The sequence below is a fragment of the Micromys minutus genome, assembly GCF_963924665.1.
Source record: "Micromys minutus genome assembly, chromosome: 9".
NCBI lineage: Eukaryota > Metazoa > Chordata > Mammalia > Rodentia > Muridae > Micromys > Micromys minutus.
Genome location: NC_137978.1, coordinates 27,469,122 through 27,492,513, shown reverse-complemented (window position 1 = coordinate 27,492,513; position 23,392 = coordinate 27,469,122). Strand labels below are relative to the sequence as shown.

Sequence of the window (23,392 nt, the reverse complement as noted above, 5' to 3'; positions counted from 1 at the left end):
AAATGACGTCACTACCCCCGTAAAAGACCGAACCACTCTCTCCTCTTTCTTGCTCTCTTCTCTTCTCTTCTCTTCTCTTCTCTTCTCTTCTCTTCTCTTCTCTTCTCTTCTCTTCTCTTCTCTCGACCCCGACCCCTGTCTCGTCATCCTCTTAAAACCTCTCTACGTGAAATCATGTTGGTTTGGTGTGGTTTGTCTGGGTAAGAGCCGAGAAATCTATTTTACAACTTAAAGGTCCCTGGTTCTATCCCGGGTTTCAGCACTAATGTTAGGGAAAAGATGAAAAGAGTGGGAAGGATATGGTCCATGGAGGTGCGGCAAGGCATGGGGGCATGGGGATGTCTCTGGGAGACCCATGTTGAGAATTCCTTCCCCCTGAGGGACCAGCCACAAGACGGTATAGAACAGAATAGAGTTTATTCAGGGCATGGGGAGGGGAGTTAAGAGGGTGGTAGGGGCAGAGAGAGAGAAGGAAGGAGTAGAGAAGTAGAGGTCAGCCCATGAGAATGTGGGGAGAAAGGGGTGGGAAGGGAATGGGGAGGAAAGGGGCAAGGGGAGGGAGAGCAAGAGTGGGAGAGCAAAGAACAGGAACACAAGACATCAAGAGAGAGAGGAGTGGGTAGGCAGCCCCTTTTATAGTGACAGGTAATTTGGGGCAGAGTATACTTGACTGTTGCCAGGTAAACTGTGGGGTCGGGTTTACAGGATCCCAACAGCCCTGGCTGTCCTAGAACTAGCTCTGTACCAGGCTGGCCTTGAACTCTCAAGAGATCTTCCTGCTTCTACCTCCTGAGTACCAGGACTAAAGTGAACAAAACCAACCAACCAACCAACCAACCAACCAACCAACCAACCAACCAACAAATCACCACATTTGTGGAATGTATTAACTTAATAAAACACTATTTTCCACCAAAGGGCGAAGACACTACTGTCAGGTCTCAAAGAAATCCGGGACCCATGACTAACTGAAGGGTCATTACACAATGTTCACACTCTAAATTCCAAACTATGTTGCTCAGCTTCTCTATCTCCCCAAGGCTGCTCACCTGCTCACTTTAGCTGAAAGTCAGGTCCCTCTGTAACAGAACCTCTGATTCAAGGGTCGGAATCTTGCGGGAGACTGTCTCAGGACAGATCAAGGCGGAGTCCCTTCAAATGCGTGTCATTCTTCACCTCTGCTTATATACTGTCCAGTGGGCATCATGGGGGTTCTAGAACTGTGTTTGGTTATCTTGAGTCATGGCCTGGGCTGTGGTTATCAGGTACAGCCTTGGGTGTAGTGGAGTTCCTAAGCCAGTTTTACCGTCTAAATGGTACGTTTTCCTATGTTCCTTTTCTGTTGCCCCTCCTAGCACTTCCCATTCCTTGTCATAACCTAAACCTCTCCCTCCCTCCTCCAGCTGGGGCTTCTCTTCCCCCAGCTTCTGATCCCTATATAACTCAGCCATTTTGGACACGTGGTCTCCTGGTCTTTAGGTCTCTGGGCTGCCTTGGCTCCTGGACCTCTCTTGGTCTGCTCGACCACCATCCCCCACCCCGGACCCACACCCCCAGCCTGCTATTTCCCTCTTCTCCTCTCATGGTCGCATTCAATCTGGATTCATCCAGATGTCGCTTGCTGGATATGTTCTGCCTCGAATCTACAATAAGCCATCTCCTCAAACATACCTAGGAGCGGTAGTCCTTATTTTTTCTTCCCATCTGACCATCAGATAGCATCTGCGGCCTGCCAGCCTGGCTATAACCTGCTTCTCTGATGTACCCTCCGATGTGATTTAAAATTGCCTTGATTTATGGCTTGCTGTGTTCTTTTACAATAATAAAACTCCGTGAAATTGTTTCCATGTTGGAAGACACAGAAATGGGGTAATCGAAACTGTATGTTCACGGGCCGTGGCTATTTATATGTTACTCTCCAGAATAAGGTCTCTCTCTTGTTCCCTTTGAGGAAAGAGCTGTGCATTTGTTTCAACAGTGCCTTTCACCCTCAGTCCTTTACTTACAAAGTAGAGTCTGGCCGGGCAGAGTCTCTGCAGCTTCACCACTGTTAATGCCACATATCTTTGCCCTACACAATGATGGCCCGGGGTAGTTTTGTTCCCTGTGAGTCGCCCTGTGTAGGCCAGGGCAGGCTCGAACTCCTTCTTTCCTGCTTCTGTCTTCCCAGGGCTGAGATGACAGGCGGGTACCACCACGTACTGCCTTTCTTTATGTGGTGTTTTAAAATGTATTTTTACATTTTAATTTATGTATTTGTTGGCTGTCAGTGTGTGTCTGTGTGTGTGTGTGTGTATATGTATGTGAACACTTGCACATGTGTTCGAATAGGCCATGGTGCATGTGTGGTGTTCAGAGAACAACTGGGAGTTATTTCCTTCTTTCTCCACGTGGGTCTAAGATTGTCTGGCTTGGCAGCAAGCACTTTGGCCTGTTGAGTCTTCTTATGGACTCCTGGTTTGGTTTGATTTTGTTTTTTTGCTTTTGCTTTTTAGTTTTTTTGAATCAGGTTTCACACTGGGACCATAGAGTAAAGTTGGTAGACAAACTTTAAATCTCCTTTCCCCTGTAGACTCCTTCCTTTTTCCTAACTCTGAAATTCAACCATCTACCTACCTATCCACCCACTCACCTATCCACCCACTCCCCCACCCATCTATCTTTTTGTTTGTTTATTTGTTTTGTTTATTTTTTAAGACAGGGTTTCCCTGTGTAGCCCTGGCTGTCCTGGAACTTGCTCTGTAGACCAGGCTGGCTGTGAATTTAGAGACCTGTCTGTCTCTCTCTCCCAGTGCTGGGACCAAAGGTGTGTGCCACCATGCCCAGTCCTTTGCAACTTTCTATTTGACATTGTGAGTTCTAGAGATGGAATTTAGGTTATCATGCATAAGGCTGACCGATATCTCCCCAGCTCTATGCTTTAGAGATAGGGTCTCATCCTATGGCGCTGGCTGGCCTGGAATTTACTATATAGATCAGGTTGTCCTTGAACTTGTAGCTATTTGTCTGCCTCTGCCTCTTGGGTACAGGATTACAGGCATAAATCATCATATTGGCTTTGTTTTTGCTTATTCCATTCGTTCTAAGTATCTGAGATTATGTCATGTGCTACCTTGGTTCTTTCTCGGACCTCTTGGAATTTATTATTACCTATTTTCTTATCCTCTCCCTCACCTTTAAGGATTCCTATTTTGAGATCAATATCTAGTGAACATAGAGTGTTTGTTGCATAACAATTCCTAAAAAATTCTGTTGGAAACCCAGCACAGTGGTGCAAACTTTTAATCCCAGCCCTCAGGCAGATGGATCTTGAGGTTGAAGCTGGTCTTGAGAATTCCAGGATAGCCAAGGCTACACAGAGAAACCCTGTCTTGAAGAGGAGGAGGAGGAAGAGGAGAAGGGAATTTTGTTGGGCTTTGCGGAGGTGGCTCAGCTGGTAAAGTGCTTGCCATGCAAATGGGAGAACCTGAGTTTGCTTCCCAGCACCCATGTAAAAACCGGGGACAGCTCCGCTATAATTCTGTGTCAGAGAGGCGGAGAAAACCTCAAGGTTTGCTGGCCACCCGGTCTACCCAAATTGTTCAACTCCAGGCTTAGTGAGAGACTGGCACAAAACACTAAGGTTGAGAATAATTGACACCTTAGTTTCACTTTTTGCCTACACACAAACATACACACACACACACACCACACACACACACACACACACACACAGAGAGAGAGAGAGAGAGAGAGAGAGAGAGAGAGAGAGAGAGAGAGAGAGAGAGTGATTTGATTGGTGGCTGTGTCTGATCCATAAATCACATTGGAGTCTTTATCAGCCAATCAGACTTTCAAGAATGAAACACCCCTTTAGTTGAGTGCTTACCTGGTGCTAGTTCTAGGGATTCATAAGAGGAGGCCCCTCCTCCTGTCGTTCTGATTTACTAGATTAGGATATAGATGTCTTGAACTTATGCTTGTTTAAAATTTTCATACATTATTATTATTTATTTTATTATTATTATTTATTTTCGAGACAGGGTTTTTCTGTGTAGTCCTGGCTGTCCTGAAACTCATCCTCTAGATAAGTCTAGTCTTGGACTCAGATCCTAATTCCTTTGCTTCCTGAGTGTTGGTTGCTGAGATACACCACCATTGTAACTGCATGGCGTGTGTGTGTGTGTGTGTGTGTGTGTGTGTGGTGTGTACATGTGTGTATTCATAGACAAGAGGTAAAGATGGACACAGAGGTCAGAAGACAACTTTTAGCTTGGTTCTCTCTTTCTCTCCTTCCACCATGTGGGTCCTGGGGAATCAAACTCAGGTAGTCAGGTTTTATCAGCATTTGCCTTAACCACTGAGCCATCTTACTAACTCTTATGCTAATATTTTAAAAAGACTTTATTCTAATTATGTGTGTGATGGATAGTTTTACGTCAACTTGGCACAAGCTAAAGTCATTTGAAAGGAGGGAATCTCAGTGAAGAAAATGTCTCCGTAAGAGGCTACAGACAAGCCTATAGGTCATTTTCTTAATTAGTGATTAATAGGAGAGAGCCCATATCATTGTGAGTGGTATCTTCCCTAGGCTGGTGATCCTGAGATTTATAAGAAAACAGGCTGAGCAAGTCATGAGGAGCAAGCCAGTAGGCAGCATTCTCCATGGCCTCTGCATCAGCTCCTGCCTCCAGGTTCCTGCCCTGTTTGAGTTCCTGCCTGACTTCCTTTGGTGATGAACATCAATATAGAAGTGTCAGCCAAATAAACTTTTCTCCCCAACTTGCTTTTTGGTCATAGTGTTTCATTCCAGCAATAGAAATTCTATCTAACTAGGACAGTGTTTGTAAATGGGTCTATGTACATACTCTTAGCCACTGATCTGGCTTCCCAGGTCCTTTTTGATGATTTTTAAGAAAGATTATTTTAAATTTTATTTTATGTATATGAGTGCTCTATCTGCATGTATACTTGTACGCCTGAAGAGGGCATCAGATCCCATTACAGATGGTTGTGAGCCACCATATGGGTGCTGGGAATGAAACCCATGTCCTCTGTAAGAGTAGCCACTGAGCCTTCTCTCCAGCTCCAAATGCCCATTCTTCTAGCAGTGTAAAAACAATTACAAGAAGTGTCTTAGAGAGAGTGTTCTTCTGACTAAATGATGCTTATGCCTTTAATCCTAGCACTTGGGAGGCAGAGGAAGATGAATGTGTTCAAGGGCAGCCTGGTCAATTCCTGGACAACAAAGGTTACATAGAGAAACTCTGTCAAGAAAAGAAAAGAGAAAGACTTGAGAAATGTTATACACACGAACACACACAGTCCATACAGTCAAATCCTCCACCCCTTCTCTCTTCTATGTCACATAAATTGGTCTCAATCCTTGAGCTCAAGCTATTGCCTTAGTTCAACTTCCCAAGCAACTGTTACAACAGCTGGCCTGCCCCAAAGCAACTGGATTTCACGTCCAGTTTTCATGGCAGTTGCGTAGTATGGGGCCAACTAGAGCACTGGACCAGTGAATCACTGCTCCTAGAGGAACCACAGGATTAGTTTTCTCAGAGTGTCACAATTCTTTCAAGCAAACAACTCCAGACATTCTTTGTTTGGTGTATAAAATTCTGGTTTATGCATTTGTTAATAATGGAGCCAGGCCAACAGCACGTTCTCCTCGCTAGGCTTGTCAACAAGCCTTCTTGCATCTGGGAGCAATGGGCAGCTGTAGAACAGCAAAACCTTTCACAAAGGCACAAGAAGGCAAGAATGCTAAAAGGGGAGATACTAGAAGGACCTTGAAAGACTTTGGAAATCACCGGTTTACAGCGTGAGAACCAGATTAAGACAGTGATTGTGTTCTTCTGCCCCACACCTGAGAGTACGGCTTTGGGAAACATACTGTTTATCACCTCAAGTATTGATTGAGTTACAAATAAACATCAGTAGGCTAGCTGACAAATACACTCTTCAAATAACAACTGGCAGGCTACAGTTAAAAGTAGTTCTGAGTAGTTAAATTGAAGAATGTCTCTGTTTTTTTTTTTGGAGACAGGAATTTTCTTTATAGCCCTGGCTGTCCTGGAACTGGCTATGTAGAGCAGGCTGACCTTAAGCTCACAGATATTCACCTGCCTCTGCTTTCCCAAGTGTTAGGATCAAGGGTGTGCTCCACACCACACAAGGGATAATTCATAAGCCAGGCATCATTCATAATCAAAAGAGACCCGGGAATCAGCATTCCTGCATGGACAAGGTTTACAGATAGAACAATCGAAGGAAAGTAAAGAAATAGTAACAAGCAAGCACTTGCTTTATCTGGACATGGTCTGAACAATTGGAAATGCTTATGATTGACTATGATCTGGCTGTTATAAAAAATATACATAGTAGCTGAGCAGTAATGGCCTGTGTCTTTAATACCAGCACTTGGGAGGCAGAGGCATCTGGATCTCTAACTCTGAGGCCAGCCTGGCTTACAAAGCAAGTTCTAAGACAGCTAGGACTACACAAAGAAACCTTGTCTCAGCTCATCTCAGACACACACACACACACACACACACACACGTTCTCTCTCTCTCTCTCTCTCTCTCTCTCTCTCTGTTTTTTGAGACAGGGTCTCACTTTACAGCCTGGAGAAGGCTGGACTTGAATTTGTTTTAAGGTATGTCTACCAGAGTACAACATACAGACACTCTTAAAGCCGAAAAGAAAGTTTGTATTGCTGGCTCCTGGCTGCAGAGGATACTTGCTCAAATCATGCAGCCCTGGTCCTTTGTCTTTTATGTACAAAACACACATCCTACTTGGCACACTTCAGTTAGCAAGAATAATTAGCAAGAAACAGAACTACGAAACCAAAAAAGTAAGGTTAGAACATGTAAGGACTTTTCTGATTCCTGGACTATGGACCAGGTCTTTGATGGATTTGGTCTTTGTACCATTTTTGGCAGGTGTTGGAGGTCTACTTGCTGGTTTTAAGGTCAGAATGGTAACTCTAACATGGACTCAGTTGTGTGAAGGCCTGTGGACCTGTTAAAAATTCAGAGAGCCACCTGCTTGTGCCTCCTGAGTGGGTTACAGGAGCTCACTGCCATGCTGAGGGGTTTTGTTCCTTTATTATTTTCCTACACAGACAGGGTTTCTCTGTGTAGCTGTCCAGATCAGGCTGGTATCAAACTCAGAGATCTGCCTGCTCTCTGCCTCTTGAGTGGGTATATCAAAGGAGTGAACCAATAAGCCCTGATCTGACTTAATTTCTAAAAACATCTTATCCACATGTAGAATTCTGACTTTATTGGTGTACATCGTGCGCATATACTGAGTGTTTTAACTACCCTCACAGATACAGAACGTTTCTAACACTCTAAAGAATCTCCACAGGCTTCTGAGTTTCCTCTGAGGCCAGAGCTTCCATTTCAGGCCTTCCCTCTCTCATTGTAAAGAGAGGAAGCACAGAAACTGAGGCCTCCTTGAGAAACTTGGCCTGAATCTATCTAACACACTAGGTCGAAAGGCCCCATGAAGGACTTGGCAAAAGGATCGCTGCGCATGCGTAGATGCTCTACACTGCTTCCTCCCGCCAGGTTCCTGTAACTCGGCCCCGCCCCCGACGCCATGGCCCCGCCCCCGACGCCTGGGGTTGGTGTGACTGGACCCGAAGCGGCTTTGGTTCTGCAAAGCTTCAGTCTGTAGGTGACTTTTTTCCTCTGTTGGAGCCATGCCTTCTGTCGCGTTGAAGTCTCCGCGCCTGCGCCGGGTGTTCGTGGTTGGCGTTGGCATGACCAAGGTAAACAGTTGTGAGCAGCGTGAGATCTGCCTCTGTTATTCCCGGCAGTCAGAGGTGACAGGGAAGTGCGGCAGGGGGACGGTCACTTCGGTCTAGAGAGGCGACTCTGTGTGATGCTGTCAATAGGATCGTACTGTCTCGAGCTTGTTCTCTCAGCCGTTTTTTTTTCTTCGCCTTCCCGTTTTGCTTTTCTAGCTGTTTAGTCTGAAGGAGCCCCCAACACAACACAATCACACTTCCTTAGATTCTAAATCTCAGAGCTAGGCCGGCCGGGTGGCTCACATCTCTAGTTGTAAGCATTAGGGGACGCAGCCAGGAAAATTGCTGCGAATTTGGGGTCATAGAGGACTATGTAGCAAGACCTTGTTTCACAAACCAAACCAAACTGATAAACAAAAAGAAAAACATTTGGAGCTTGGACAGAGGCCAGGCTGTATGAAAGAAAGACGATATTTGTGAATGCCACCGGCTCTGTAGTGGCTGTAAGTGCCCTTCCTTCTCAGATAGCAGCAGGTGTGGCTGTGGGCTTTAGTTGGGAGCTAATCAATGCCCAGCTCCTAATACAGGTGCAGGTTCCCTTGATCCTCTGACCATATTTCTGTTTCTCTGGGCCTAAGGCAACCAGAAGCTTCCATAGCCTTTTCTCCCATACCCTGTGCTCTAGTAATTAATGCCAGGTTACCTATAGCTGTGTTTCAATCTTTTGCAGCTTTGCTCTAGGAGCAGTAATTGCACCAGCTGACTTTCCCTGGTTAGCATCTTTGTACTCTTAGAGGGCAGTTCCGATCTTACCTTCCTGAAAACCCTTGATTATCTTGGGTTTCTCACTGAGCCTTGACCTTAGCTCTAATTTACTTTGAAGTGCTAGAATTCTTTGTTTAGATGCTCCTACCTGTTTCTCAGACGGGGAGCTTCTGATCTAGTAAGTAGGTGGGCAGTAAGACTTTCAAAAGTATTCTCTAGATTAAAAAAAAAAAAGTATCGTATATGGCCCTGGCCTGCTTTAAACTTCTGAGTCAACCTCTCAAACTCCCCCTCCCCATGAACCTGCAGGTGTCCCCTAACCCACACCCTGCTAGTGCGTTGTTCATTTTAAAGTGATGCCTACTGGTTGTTTACTATCTGTTTATATGGGCTGTGTAGAAAAAGCATAGTTTCTGGAAAAACAAAAGGTGTGTTTAATTTTTTTCCAGTTCGGAGGTTGAGATGAAGGGGACATAGGGAAGAGGAAAGGAATTAAAGACGGTTTCATGATTTAAGCATACATGCAGTATGTATGTGTTCTGTGTGAGCGTGACCATGACAAAAGTGAATAAAAATTGGACTGGGGATGTGGCTCACTTGGTAGACGCTTGCTAAACATGTATGAAGCCCTGGGTCCCGTCCCCAGTCTGCATAAACCAGGCATGGTGGTGTACACCCAGAGTTTCAGCATTCAGAGCAGGGAGACTCAGAGAAGTTCAAGGTTACTTAGCAAGTTCAGAGCCAGCCCAAAGATCAAAGGCTGGCAAAATGACCAGCAAGTAAAAGAACATCCCATCAGGCATAAAGCCAGAGTTTGGTCCCTGGTCCTCACATAGTGTGAGTGTTGCTTGCTCTTTTCCATCCTCTACCCACCCACCCCGTGTATCCTGCAGCCCTCCACAAAGTATATACACATATATTTACACACCAGCAAACCAAAGATACATTTATTTTATAAATATTCTATTTGTGTTATATGTATTATAATTTTTATAAATAAAATATTATTTATTGGGTTTATTTATTATTTTGAGACAGGGTTTCACTGTGTAGGCTGGGCTGTCTTGGAACTCACTCTGTAAACCAAGCTGGCCTTGAACACACAGAGATCTGTCTGCCTCTGTGTCCCTGGTGCTGGGATTAAAGACAGATTTTTTTTTTTTTTAAAAACCCACATAAACAACAAAAAATAAAAAATAAAAAAGAAGAGAAAGAGAGGATAATTTGGCATTTGTAGCATGGAAAGTTGAAAAAAAATGAATTTATCTTTTGTTTTTTTTCCCCTCAAATATCATTAAAACAGTGAGGAGCAATGCCCATTGGAACGGAAACTGTAGGAGAGATGCCAGAAAATATTAAAAGCGAATACAAGCCAGGTTTGGTGACATCCTAGCGTTCTGCAGGTGGCGGCAGAATCGTCCCAAAACCAAACGACACCCATCGACCACAGAAAGAAGGGAATTTGCTGCTGCCCTGCTTTGTTCTGAGAAAACACCCAAACATACACTGCCTTCCTGGCGGAGGCTGGGGGGATTATTTGAAATGATTCCAAGAAAAAGTCAGCTTGTTATGACATTGTCTTATGGTGAAACTTATGAGCATCTTCAGACATGCTCAGAAACCTTGAATAGCATTAAGAAAGGGTGTGTGTGTGTGTGTGTGTGTGTGTGTGTGTGTGTGTGTGTGTGTGTGTGTGTGTGTGTGTGTGTGTGTGAGTGTGTGTGTGTGTGTGTGTGTGAGTGTGTGTGTGTGTGTGTGTGTCTGTACAAGCAGTGGAGAGCACACTGAGCTCAGATGACAGCTTTGCGGAGTTGACTTTGTTCTTCCATCTTTTTGTGGGTTGTGTGGAATCCAGCTCACCAGGCTTGTGTGGCCAGCACCTTTATCTGCTAAACCATCTTGCCAGCCCTGTTGAAACTTTTTATTTATTTATTTTTTATTTTGCTGTTGGTCCTGTTGATCAAACCTAGTGCCTTGAGCATGCCAGGAAAATGATGTAACACTGAGGTAGGATCCTTCACTTTGAGGACAGAAGTTTGAAGGTAGCCTGCGCGTGCCCTGTCTTAAAAGTCCTACAAACCAACCCACAGTGAATGCACAGAAATACAGAAGTCCAGTGGGAAGTGGTAATGTGAATATATGAGATTTTTCATCTGTTAATAGTATTTCTTGTACTGCCACATGAAGAGGCTCAGAAACAGTAACCAATCTGTGGTATTCTAGATGCTAAGACTGGGGTCCTGAAATATCTTGATTTTTTTTCCAGAGAGAGAGTCTTACATAATCCCATTCAGGCCTCAAAGTCACTATGTAGCGTTGGATGACTTTGAACTTGTAACCCTCCTGCCTCTACCTCCTAAAGATCGAGATTACACATGTGTGCTGTCATGTCCTGTTTCTGGGGTCCTAGGGATGGAACCGGAGGCTTCATGCATGTTAGATACTCTACTGAGTTATACCTCCAGGCTCCCTTGCCCTTAACCCCTGGATATCTTTTTCTATGCAGAGAAATGGTTGGTTGCCGAAATTACAAAATCTAGGTGAGATAAATGATCAAGATGTGTCTGGAGAACGTTGTCATAGTCAGTTGTGAAGGAAACAGACCCCCTTTGGTTTATGTCAAAATTCAGATGCCAACTTAGACTAGGACAGTTGAACTTTGTGTGTGAGCATGTGTGAAAGGGTAGAGGACAACCTCAGGTACCATCCCTCAGGCACCTCGTTATCTTGTTTTGTCACAGGGTCTCTCTGCCATCTCTAACTTGCCAAGTGGAGTAAGTGGCTAGCCAGTGAGCTCCTGTGATCTGCCACCCCAGGGCTAGAGTCATTAATAGTTGACCACAGTAGGCCTGATGCAAGAAAGTTAAGCCACTTCCCCAGTCCAACCATTTGACCTTTAAACATGATAATATTGTAATCGGTCAAAGCCTCATTGCATGTGCGTAAATGCCGGTATTTATATCTTAAAAGCAAATCTTTGCAGGACATTGGTGAACCCATCCATCTTCTCTAAAACTGACAAACAAAGGGAAACTATCATCTAGTTGTACTTATTAACAGTGATAAAATTCAAGTTCCTAGAAGTCTTGTATCTGCTAGGTCAGTTCTCACTAAAGTAAAGAAAGAACATTAATGAGGTAAGCGCCAATATTAACAAAGGTGAGGTTGAGGATTTTTATTAAAATTTCTAAGAGAGGTGTAACTCATAGAATTACTAATATTTTGTTTGTTTTTTGAGACAGGGTCTCTTCATTTTTTACATCCCAAATGTTACCCCATCCCCCTGAATTCTTAATTGTTAAATTTTGTTTTACTTTTAAACAGGATCTGACTCGCTATGTAACAACAATGACTCTTCATTCTTTATGAAGGGTTTGTTGTTATGGTTTCAGATTCCACATCACAATTGATCTTAAAATTTTCTACTTGTTAAGTTTATTTTTTAAGATCTATTTATTATATATAAGTACACTGTAGCTGTCTTCAGACACACCAGAAGAGGGCATCGGATTCCATTACAGATGGTTGTGAGCCACCATGTGGCTGCTGGGATTTGAACTCAGGACCTCTGGAAGAGCAGTCAGTGCTCTTAACCACTGAGCCACCTCTCCAGCCCTTGTTAAGTTTTATTTAGTATTAAAAATAGATATCCATGGCAGGGGATGTGGCTCAGTGCCAGAATCACAACACACCAAGGCCCTGTTTTCTTGTTGTTTTTGAGACAGGGTCTCACTGTGTAGTCTTGGCTAGTCTGAGACTTGCTACGTAGACCTGGCTGGCCTAGAACACACAGAAATCTGCCTCCTCGTCTCTACCTCCTGAGTAGTGGGATCAAAGGGGTACAAGCCCTGCCCAGCACATACAGACATGTACTTTTTTTTTAAATGAAAGAATATTTAAATATTTATCTTTCTAACTGCATATCTGTGTCATGCAGATTTATTTCATAGATTTATTGCATAGACTTCAGCTAAAGGCAATGTAAAACTAAAATTTAAACTGCAGATGGGAATAAGTATCAGATATGAATCTGTTTCTTATAAACTAGATATCAACAGGCAACAGGAATAACAGAGATGTGGGCCCCGTGGGATGGCCCAGGGGGTGCTTCACCACACCTGATGGCCTGAGTGATCTCCAGGATTCGCGTGTATTCTCGAGCACAGGACCACTTCTTTCAAGTTGTCCTCTGGATGTGTACACAGAATAAGTGAATGGAAGAAAAGATGGTTCCCTGATGCCTTCCTTATTTTGTCTCCTAAGATGATAGAGGTCTTTCCCAAATCCCTCTGTACTTACGCTAACGTTACTGCCTACTCTACATTAGATCAGAAAGTTCCCGAAGGGTACGAACTGCAGGGTTTTATGTTCAGAGCAAAGGAACATGGCAGATGTTCAATGTGTGTGTGTGTGTGTGAGAGAGAGAGAGAGAGAGAGAGAGAGAGAGAGAGGGAGGGAGGGAGGGAGAGAGAGAGAGAGAGAGAGAGAGAGAGAGAGAGAGAGAGAGAGAGAGAGAGAGAGAGAGAGAAGAAGAGGAGTAAGATGGGGAGGGGAAGAACCTTATGATGCATGTGTGAAGTTCAGAGAACAACTTTTGGAGCTCAATTTATTCTCTTCCATAGTGGGTTCTGAGTCCCTAGGCCGGCAGGTTTGTGCAGGAAGCGTTTCACTTATTACTCCCCCCCCCCCCCCTGTATTAGTCAGGGTTCTCTAGAGTCACAGAACTTATGGGTAGTCTCTATATAGCAATGGTTGGCAGCAGCTGTGAAGTCCAAGGATCTAGTAGTTGCTCAGTCCCACAAGCAAGCAGGCAGAGAGAGAGAGCCTTCCTTCTTCCAATGTCCTTATGTAGGTCTCCAACAGAAGGTGTGTCCCAGATTAAAGGGACTTGCTTTGTCCCAGATGACCTTGAACTCATCGATCTCCTTGCCTTAGTGTCCTAAGACCCATAGCCTCTATGCCTCAAGATCAGAATCAGAGGTGAGCCTCCCAATTCTGGATTGTGGTTCATTCCAGATATAGTCAAGTTGACCACCAGGAATAGCCACTGCACCCCCTTCTGTCTTGGGATGGTGTCATATATCTCGGGCTGACCCAGAACGTGGTGTGTAGCAAGCTTCTTATTGAGATTACAGGCCTTGGTCACCATGCCTGATTACTTTACCTTAGTCATATTTTTAGCTCAGTACAGTGTTTTTATTTGAATGAATAACTGAATGGATTTTTGTGATTCTGTTGTAGAAAAATAAAGCAGAATCCTCAATTCCTGTTTCTACTTATCATCCTCTTCTGTGTTTTAGTTCACGAAGCCTGGAGGTGCGAATTCAAGAGATTATCCTGATATGGCAAAGGAAGCAGGTAATAGGAAAAAAAACATAGTTTTGAACACCTAATGCTTATTGCGTGGTGTGTGCTTATTCCATGAGTGGAGAGGCCTTGTAAGCACAAAAGGAAACAGTGGTGGGGATGAACTCCCGTGGGGGCTTGTCCATGGTGTAGTGGAAAGAGGAGGAGACAGGTGGGCATTCTTAGCAGCTACAGTTAGAGCAGACAGCATCACTCGCTTTCACGTGTTGGGATATCACTCCTACTCAGCTGTAACTGTCAACTTGACACAGCCCAGGGTCACCTGAAAAAGGGAGTCTCAGTTGAGGGATTGTCCAGGTCAGATTCCTGAACCATGCCTGCTTAAATGCTGCCATGTTCCCATCTTGATGATAACGAATTAAACCTCTGAACCTGTAAGCCAGCCCCAGTTGAATGTTCTTTGTAAGAGTCGCCTTGGTCATGGTGTCTGTTCATAGCAGTAAGACAACCATGAAGTGAATAGCTTAATTCTAGTGTGTGTTCCCTGTACTTAAAACTGGAAAAGGGGTGCTCACATTCAAAATGTTACTGAAAATTGGAATGATGCTTTTCTCTTTCTCCCTCTCTGTCCCTGTCTGTCTCTCTCTCTCTCTCTCTCTCCATCTCTCTCTCTCTCTCCCTCTCTCTGAGAGAGAGTTTCTTTGTGTACCCTGGCTAACCTGGAACTCACAATGAAGACCAGTCTGGCCTCAAATTCACAGAGCTCTGCCTGCCTCTGCCCCGAGTGCTGGGATCAAAGGCATGCACCACCATTGCCTGGCACTTCTCTCCTTCGCTGAACCAATCTAGAGAATTTTTTGTTCTATCACCAGGCTGAGGCACTACTAAATGAGATTATACACTTTGTTATATTGTAGTGTGAACTAGTACTGAAAAGGTTTTGGTGACTAATACCTGTGAGCTGGGACTCAAAGACAAGGCTCAGGGCATGGCTCCTTGTTCTAGAAGTGCTAGGTATTCATTCTGTTCCAGCAGAGATCTACATTGTTTTCTGTTCCTCAAAAAAGGGACAGACTGGAATTTCTTTGCATGCTTAAAATAACTAATAACTCAAGAAATGGTAGGAAAGGAAGGAGGAGTGGCTGGGGAGACTTCATAAGCTCCCATTCCAGTTGATTTGGCAGAACACCGGAAACACCTGGATCTCTATGTGGAGACCTTTGGAGCTCCCTCATTCCTTGAGAAGTTGCTAGACACCATCCTTCTAGGGAGCCTCTTCCAGCTCCTGCTAGCTTATTGCTAGGCAGTCCCAGAGGAGTTTCTGTGCGTAGTCCTTGGATGGCTATGTTTATTTCCACAAGGACCCTGTATGCCCAGTGCAAAATGTAGATGTACATCAAGTCATTATGTAACCCAGTATCCAGGTATACGGTGAATCAGGACAGCTTGTCACCCAGCCTCCAAAAGGAAGAGCCATGTGAGATTTGATTACCTGCTGAGACAGATACCATTCGATATCTTTAATACCTGTTTTCTGTGTTGGTAGCAGTCTTTTGATGAATGCTTTTTTTTTTTTTTTTTTTGCCTTTCTCTGAATGGGAGTTGCTTTCATCGGTTTTCTGGTGTTCATTTTTTTCCTCCTCCTCTTCCTCCTTTTGTTTTTGGTGTTTTTGACAGCCCTGGCTGTCCTGGAACTTGCTGTGTAGACCAGGCTGGTCTTGAACTCACAGAGCCCCGCCTGCCTGTGCCTTGTGAGTGCTGGGATTAAAGGTATGCATCACCACAGCCAGTCTTTGTGTATTCTTGAACCATTTATTTTATTTAATTACAAAGCTCACTGGCTACTGCAGTGGATAATTTCAGCACTTAGGAGGTGGAGCAGGAACATCAGGAGGTCCAAGACCAGCTTTGTCCATATGTGATCCCAGCCCCAAATATCAACAAACACAAAGAAGAAAAACTATGATTTCTTTAGTAACACATGGATATAATATTTTGAGTAGTAAGCCTGTAGTGTTGAGATGAAGTTATGAAGTTTGAATTAGTCATGCAGACTAGCCAGTAATATGAAATCTATTTGATTTTTTTCAGCTTCCTGATTTTTCCTTTCTTCCTTTTTTCTTTCTCTTCCTCCCTTCTTCCTTCCTTCCTTCCTTCCTTCCTTCCCTTTTCTTTCTTTTTTTCTTTTTTCTTTTGATTTTGATTTTTTGAGACAGGGTTTCTCTGTGTAGCCTAGGCTGTCCTGGAGCTCACTTTGTAGTCTGGCTACAAACTCAGAGATCTGCTTGCCTCTTCTTATGAGTGCTGGGATTAAAGGTGTGAGCCACCACCACACCCTGCTTTTCTTTTTCCTTTTTAGTTAATATATTGTACTATGGATTGAACCATTGGACCGGAGGCATCATGCATTCTTTCACTGAGCTCTATTCCTAGCCCCTAGTGTTTTTGTTAAAAGATACTTTACACAAGCAACATTTTGTAGACCAGGCTGGACTTGAACCCCCTGCTTTGTATTCTATTTTTAAAACTAATTTTATTGTGAGGCATTTCATACCTTATTTAGTTATTTAGGAAATTTTAATTTTTTAAAGATTTATTTATTTAATGTCTGAGTACACTGTCACTGTCTTCAGACACACCAGACGAGGGCATCAGATTCCATGTGGTTGCTGGGAATTGAACTCAGGACCTCTTAACTGCTGAGCCATCTCTTCAGCCCTGGAAATTTTAATTTTTTATACAACATTATTTATCATATTTATGCTATAATATTTTTAGAGACTTGCATTCCTAAGTTCTTAGGTGAACATGTTGATAAAGAAATATTTGGTCTTGTCTTTTTTATTTTTGAAGATAGAGTCTAGGAGTTCCATCACCAGAATAATGACTGTGAACATTTTTTTTTTTTTTTTAATTTCATGTATGTGAGTACACTGTCTCTGTCTTCAGACACACCAGAAGAGGGCATCCAATGCCCATTACAGGTGGTTGTGAGCCACCATGTGGTTGCTGGGAATTGCTGACCTTTGGAAGAACAGTCAGTGCTCTTAACTGCTGAGCCCTCTCTCCAGCCCAACTATGAACATTTTTTAAAGACTTTTGACACATTTACATTTGGAATATCACTGACGGAACCTGAGACTGCTGCTTTTGTGTGTGTGTGTTTTATGTATCCTAAGCCGGCCTAAAACTTTTGTGTACCTGAGGATGACCCTAAACCTTTGGCTCTCTTGCCTTCACTTCCCTGGGTACTGGGATTATAGGAATATGTAGCCACACCTAGTTTATGGGTTACTGGGAATCAAATCCAGGGCCTGGTACATGCTAGTGATACCCCATCTTCCAAAGCTCTGTTTCTTGTTCCACAGACAGGATGGCCGACTGATCCTAGCTTTATGAAATGGGTATATTAGTTTTTGTTTTGTTTTGTTTTTGAAACAGGCTCTCTATTATTGAAGCTCCAGCTGCTCTGGCACCCACTATGTAGACCCAGGCTGACTTTGACCTCCCAGAGATTCACCTGCCTCTGGTTCCCAAATTCTGGGATTAAAAGAATGTACCAGTAATGTCCCACGCTCCTTAACTGTCTCCAGCAATGACATTCTTTCCTATTTTGCGCCCCTAGATGTGTGGGGATATGGAGATAAAAGAGACAAGGACATTGCTACCGAGGAGGTGGAAGAGCTGTGTGTGGTGGCCCACACATGTAATCCCAGAATCTGGGAGGCTGAGGCAGGATTGCCATGAGTTCAGTGCCAGTGTGGGCTACATAGTAATTCATAAGCCAGCCCCAACTCCGTCTAAAACAGTGGCTACAAAAAAAAAAAAAAAAAAAAAAAAAAAAAGCACAAACAAGAAGACATAAAAGCAGCTTAAAAAATATCGAATGGCTGAGAAACATCTAAGGAAGTGCTCGATATCCTTAGCCATCAGGGAAATGCAAATCAAAACAACCCTGAGATTCCACCTCACACCAGTCAGATTGGCCAAGATCCAAAACTCAACTGACAACAGATGCTGGCGAGGATGTGGAGAAAGAGGAACACTTCTCCACTGTTGGTGGGGTTGTAATCTGATACAACCTCACTGGAAATCAGTCTGGCGGTTCTTCAGAAAAATGGACATAGTACTACCTGAAGACCCAGTTATTCCACTTCTGGGCATTTACCCCAGAGATGCTCCAACATACAACAAAAATACGTGCACCACAATGTTCATAGCAGCCCTATTTATAATAGCCAGAAGCTGGAAAGAACCCAGATGTCCTTCAGTAGATGAATGGATACAAAAATTGTGGTACATTTACACAATGGAGTACTACTCAGCTATCAGAAACAATGGCCTAATGAAATTCTCAAGAAAATGGATGCATCTAGAGAATATCATCCTGAGTGAGATAACCCAGTCACAAAAGAACAGACATAATATGCAGTCACTGATAATGGGATACTAACCCCAGAAAGCTCTGAACACCCCAGAAACAACCCATAGACTGTGTGAAGATCAAGAAAAAAAGAAAAAAAGAATATATTTTAATAAAAATAGAACTGTATCACATCCCCCTTTCCTTCCTACAGCCCCTCCCAGTTTCTCTCCTATCTCCTCAAATTAATAACCTCTTTTCCTATATTATTGTTACATATATACATATGTGTATGTATATGTACCCACAAATACTTAATTACAACCTTATAAAAATGTATTTGTATACTTTTATGCAAAAATGCTTGAAAATCAGTACATTTATCTTTGTTTTTTAAAATAAAGTTAAAAAAAAAGCAGCTTAAAGGCTTTTGGTTAGGCACCAGGATGTAGCTCAGTGGTAGGGTTGCTTAGATTCTGTTGCTCTGAGTTTAGCATCCCTGCACCACATAAAAGGGGCTCATCGGTCTCCACCTGTCATGAGAAGGAAGCTACAGAAAAGGGATGTGATGGCTTAGAGGAAGAAGGGGATGATTTGAGGGCCACTTAGTCTTTTGAACTGAGCAGGGGGTAAGTAAATGGAATCTGAGGAAGCTCTAAGGGGAATATCTGCTTCCTGGAAGCCTCCTGTGTCATGTGCTTTTTGATGAACTCCGTTTGTTTTCACAGGCGAGATGGCATTGGCGGACGCGCAGATCCCGTACTCCGCAGTGGAGCAGGCATGCGTTGGCTACGTATACGGTATGTCATACACAGAAGACTCTAGCAGCAACTGTATGAGCAAATGCTAACCCACCGTCACCTTTGTGTGTTGGCTCAGTGTTATTGTGGTGTTACCAAGGCAGGAGACAAATTAAGATTATGCTTTTGGGATTTGGCAATACAGCTCAGTTGGCAAAAAGGTTTTTCATAGCACTTAAAAAATATTTCTTAGGCGGGCACATACCTTTAATCCCAGCACTTGGGAGGCAGAGGTAGGTAGATCTCTAAGTTCAGCATGGACCTGCATAGTGAGTTCCAGGACAGCCAGAGCTACGTAGTGAGACCCTGTCTGGAGGAAAAACAGGAAAGGAGGAAGGGGGGAGGAGAGAGGAGGAGGAGGAAGAAGGAAGAGGAGAGGAGAGAATGAGAAAGAAGAGGAGGAGAGAATGAGGAAGAAGAGGAAGAGGAGAGTCTGTAGCCTTTGGCTCATATCTACCCATTTCTCATACCCTACCCTTAAGTACTGAGATTGAACCTGAGGTCTTTTACATGCTAGACAAACCATTTCTCACTTCACTGCTGCTTTTTGGCAATTATGCTGTAGTTTAGCATCGAAAGCTACTGGCTTATTAGTTAGAAGTAAAGGTACCCTGTTCTTAGATATTCAAAGTTCAAAGAGAGAGGAAGGGGAGAGGGAGAGGAGGAGGGAGAGGGGGAGAGAGAGAGACAGAGAGAGACGGAGAGAGGGATCGAGAAAGAAACTGCACACAAACGTTCCTTGTGACTACCTTTTCTACTTGCACAATAGGGGATAGTCAGTGCTCTGGCTGTTTCTGACTCAGAGGTCATAGTGCATCACGGTCCTGCCTGTGTAGGACACTAGGGCAAGCTATAATAGAGAAAGGAGTACAGCGAGGGTGAGCTGCATTGCAGCTCCTGGACTTTTACACCGGGGGTGTTAAGGTTTTGCCTTTCTCTCTAGGTGACTCCACCTGTGGGCAGAGGGCTATCTATCACAGTTTGGGACTGACCGGTATTCCTATAATTAATGTCAACAATAACTGTTCTACTGGTTCCACCGCTTTGTTTATGGCCCAGCAATTGGTTCAGGGAGGTAAGGTGTGATTTATTTTTTATTCTTTCTTTCCTTTTAAATAATTATTTTATTTATATGAGTACATTGTAGCTGTCAGACACACCAGAAGAAGGCATCGGATCCCATTACAGATGGTTATGAACCACCATGTGGTTGCTGGGATTTGAACTCAGGACCTCTGGAAGAGCAGTCAGTATTCTTAACCACTGAGCCATCTCTCCAGCCCCCCCTTTTTTTAAAATTATTTTTTAAATGTTTTCCCATTACTTACATTTGGGGGTGTTTTGGCTACACCTATGTATATCACATGCTGTGACTACAGAGCCAGAAAAGGGCATTGGATCTCCTGGGGCTGGAGTTACAGATGGTTGTGAGCCATCATGTGGTTGCTGGGAATTGAACCTGGGTCCTCTGGTAGAACAACCAGTGTTCTTAACCATTGAGCTTTCTCTCCAATGCTTGTTTATTGCTCTAATGTTTCTTTTAAAAAATTTTTAAATATGTATGTATGTATGTATACCTGTTGCAGTAAATATTTTAAAGATGTATATATATATACATACATATATATATGTATATATATATGTATATATATATATATATGTATATATATATGTATATATATATATATATGTGTATATATATATATATATGTAATTGGTTTATTTCTCTATTGACCCTGAGGCCTCACTCCTCAGGCCTGATTTTAGTTTGGAGCCAGGCACAACTTTGGCGCCTGGTCTGAGCCATCACCATAGCCCAACTTGTCTGCTCAATTCCCTTCCCTGGCAGTTTTCTACTGCCTGTTCTCTGCCTCTGTTCTGGGGTGTTTCTGTACCTCAAAAACCCACATAAATACAACTCTACAGCCCGATTGCTTTTCACTCAGGTTTATATATTCAACTCTCAATCCACAAACCCTCTATACAACAATACTGCATCAAATAGACAATGATACAATCTGCCCTTCTATATGAGATATTAGACCTGTAAAATCCTTGATGTTCATAGCTTTTTAACACCAATCAATCCTACCTGGGTCTAGCTGGTCCTTGGGAAGCTCCAAGGCTGCCACAACCTTCTCCTTCCATCCTCTGACCTCCTCAGACCTCTCAGCCTTCTCTACCTCCCTCACCCTGCCCAGTCACTGGCTTTCCTTTATTTTACTAATTAAAATGGGAAGGTTCAGTCGGAGTCATGTGACTAGGCAGCCCTTCTTGGGGAAGTGGAATTAACATTAAAATACAAACAGCTTCAGGACAATCTACATACACCTACCTACCTACCTACTTATTATTTGTCTGTGTCTATACTCAGCAAGACACATACAATGAGGCCCAAGGACAATTTATATAAGTTGGTTCTCTTCTTTCACCATGTGGTTCCTGGGGATTGGACATAGATTGTCAGACTTGGTGGCAGGTACCTTTACCTGCAGAGACATCTTGTGGTCCTTGTCTCTTGTTCTTAAATACATATAGGGTTAGTGTTCCTTTAGTCACTTCTCTGAGTTACTGCCAGAGAGAGATTGCTTTATAACAGATCACCATATATAATGTATTGCTTTAAGAAAAGCTTTGTTCCTTTATGTGATATTGGCAATGAGACCAAGGGCCTGAGGATGCTAGGCAAACTCTGTACCACACAGCAGTACGCCACTGCCTCCCAAGGCCTTACTGAAATAAAGTTTGCCCTTACGAGCTGCAGTTGTAAAGTACAGCCATCATCCTTGTGGGTTTTAGAACATTTTATCACCCATAATGGAAACCTTGTGTCGAGGGGAAGGGTCACAGGCTCCAGAAACCCTTCAGCCATCCTCCTGCCTCACTCACATTCTGGTCCTCATACTGCTGCTTTCTCCTCTGTGAGCTCATCTGCTCCATCGGTGGCTTCGTATGATGCACCATGTGACACATGGCCTTTGTCACCCCTGTCATTTAATTTACTCTTTAAAAGTTCATTCTTAGAGCACATGTCACTGTTCTATTCCTGCTTATGACCACATAACATTCTACTTCATGGCTAAGCTATATTTTGTCGCTATGTTCATTGTTTGATGGACATTAGTCTTTTTTTTTTTTTTTTTTTTTTGCTGTTATCGGTAATGATGTCATAGCATTTGTGCACAGATTTTTTTTCTGGTGCTCGAATATTTTCATATGTAAATATGTCTATATTTATATCTATACAAAATATAGATTCATATATTTCATAGTCTCTATTTCCAAATACACTTGGCCTTTTATTGGGCCTTCTTCTAGTCTACTGATTTGGTTATTGTTTTACCGCCCAGGGCTCTGGTTTTTGGAGCTTGTAATCTTTTTTTTTTTTTAATTGGATATTTTCTTTACTTACATTTAAAATGTTATCCTTTCCCCTCTGGAGTCCCCTATCCCATCCCCCTCTCCCTGCCTCTATGAGAGTGCTCACCCACCCACCCACTGACTCCCTCCCATCTCCCTGCCCTGGCATTCCTACACTGGGTATTGAGCCTTCACAGGGCCAAGGACCTAAGGCCATCCTCTGCTACATATGCGGCTGGAGCCACGAGTCTCTCCATGTGTAGGTTGGTGATTTAGTCTCTGGGAGCTTAGGGGGTCTGGTTGGTTGATCTTATTCTTCCTGTGGGGTTGCTTGTAATCTTACAGTTTAAGCTGGTACCCTTCAATCTCTTCTTGGAAATGTATCATCTTATTCTTTGATGAAGTTGATGCCCCTCTTTTCTTCCCTCCCTTCTTCTCCCCATTCCTCCTTCTCTTTCTCCCTCCCTCTCTCCACTCCTTCCCTCTCTCCATCCCTCCTTCCCCCTCCCCTTTCCTCCTTCTCTTTCTCTCTCCCTCTCTCCACTCCTTCCCTCCCTCCATCCCTCCCTCCCCCCTTTCCTCCTTTCCTCTCTTTTTCTCTCCACCCTTCCCTTCCTCTCTCTCCCTTCCTCCCTCTCCCTCTCTATGCCCCCTCTCTATGCTGGTGACTGAACTCAGACCTCCCAGCCTGCTGGTCATATGCTTTACCACTGAGCTATATTCGCCAGCAGTTCTTTCTTTTTTTCAAAGAAAATTTTTGATAGTGTAGTGATGTTTTGTTCTTCAGTTGAACTTTAACATAATATTTTTTGGTGTCCTTTTCCTCCTAACACAATTCTTTTGAGAATCCCCTTTTAAGTTTTAATTTAAATAATAATTAAATTTAAAATATTAAAAATTTATAATAACTTTAAAATTTAATAGTATTTTGTTGGGTGCCTGAAAATTAAAATTGTTTAAAATAATTATTTTTTTTTTTTAAGGTTTGGCAAATTGTGTATTGGCTCTTGGGTTTGAGAAGATGGAAAAGGGGTCCCTTGAAGTCAAAGTAAG

The 23,392-nt window shown here is 43.2% G+C and overlaps 1 protein-coding gene across 1 annotated transcript in view; it reads left to right on the top strand.

Moving 5' to 3' along the window:
• Positions 1-7,612: 7,612 nt before the first annotated feature.
• SCP2 (sterol carrier protein 2) overlaps positions 7,613-23,392 on the top strand; it is a 69,062-nt gene continuing 53,282 nt past the window's right edge. Inside the window, exons 1-5 of the mRNA XM_080921780.1 lie at positions 7,613-7,765; positions 13,810-13,867; positions 18,908-18,979; positions 19,923-20,054; positions 23,323-23,387. Coding sequence (XP_080777906.1) covers positions 7,697-7,765; positions 13,810-13,867; positions 18,908-18,979; positions 19,923-20,054; positions 23,323-23,387 — 396 coding nt within the window. The 5' untranslated portion in view covers positions 7,613-7,696. The remainder of the gene's footprint in view (positions 7,766-13,809; positions 13,868-18,907; positions 18,980-19,922; positions 20,055-23,322; positions 23,388-23,392) is intronic.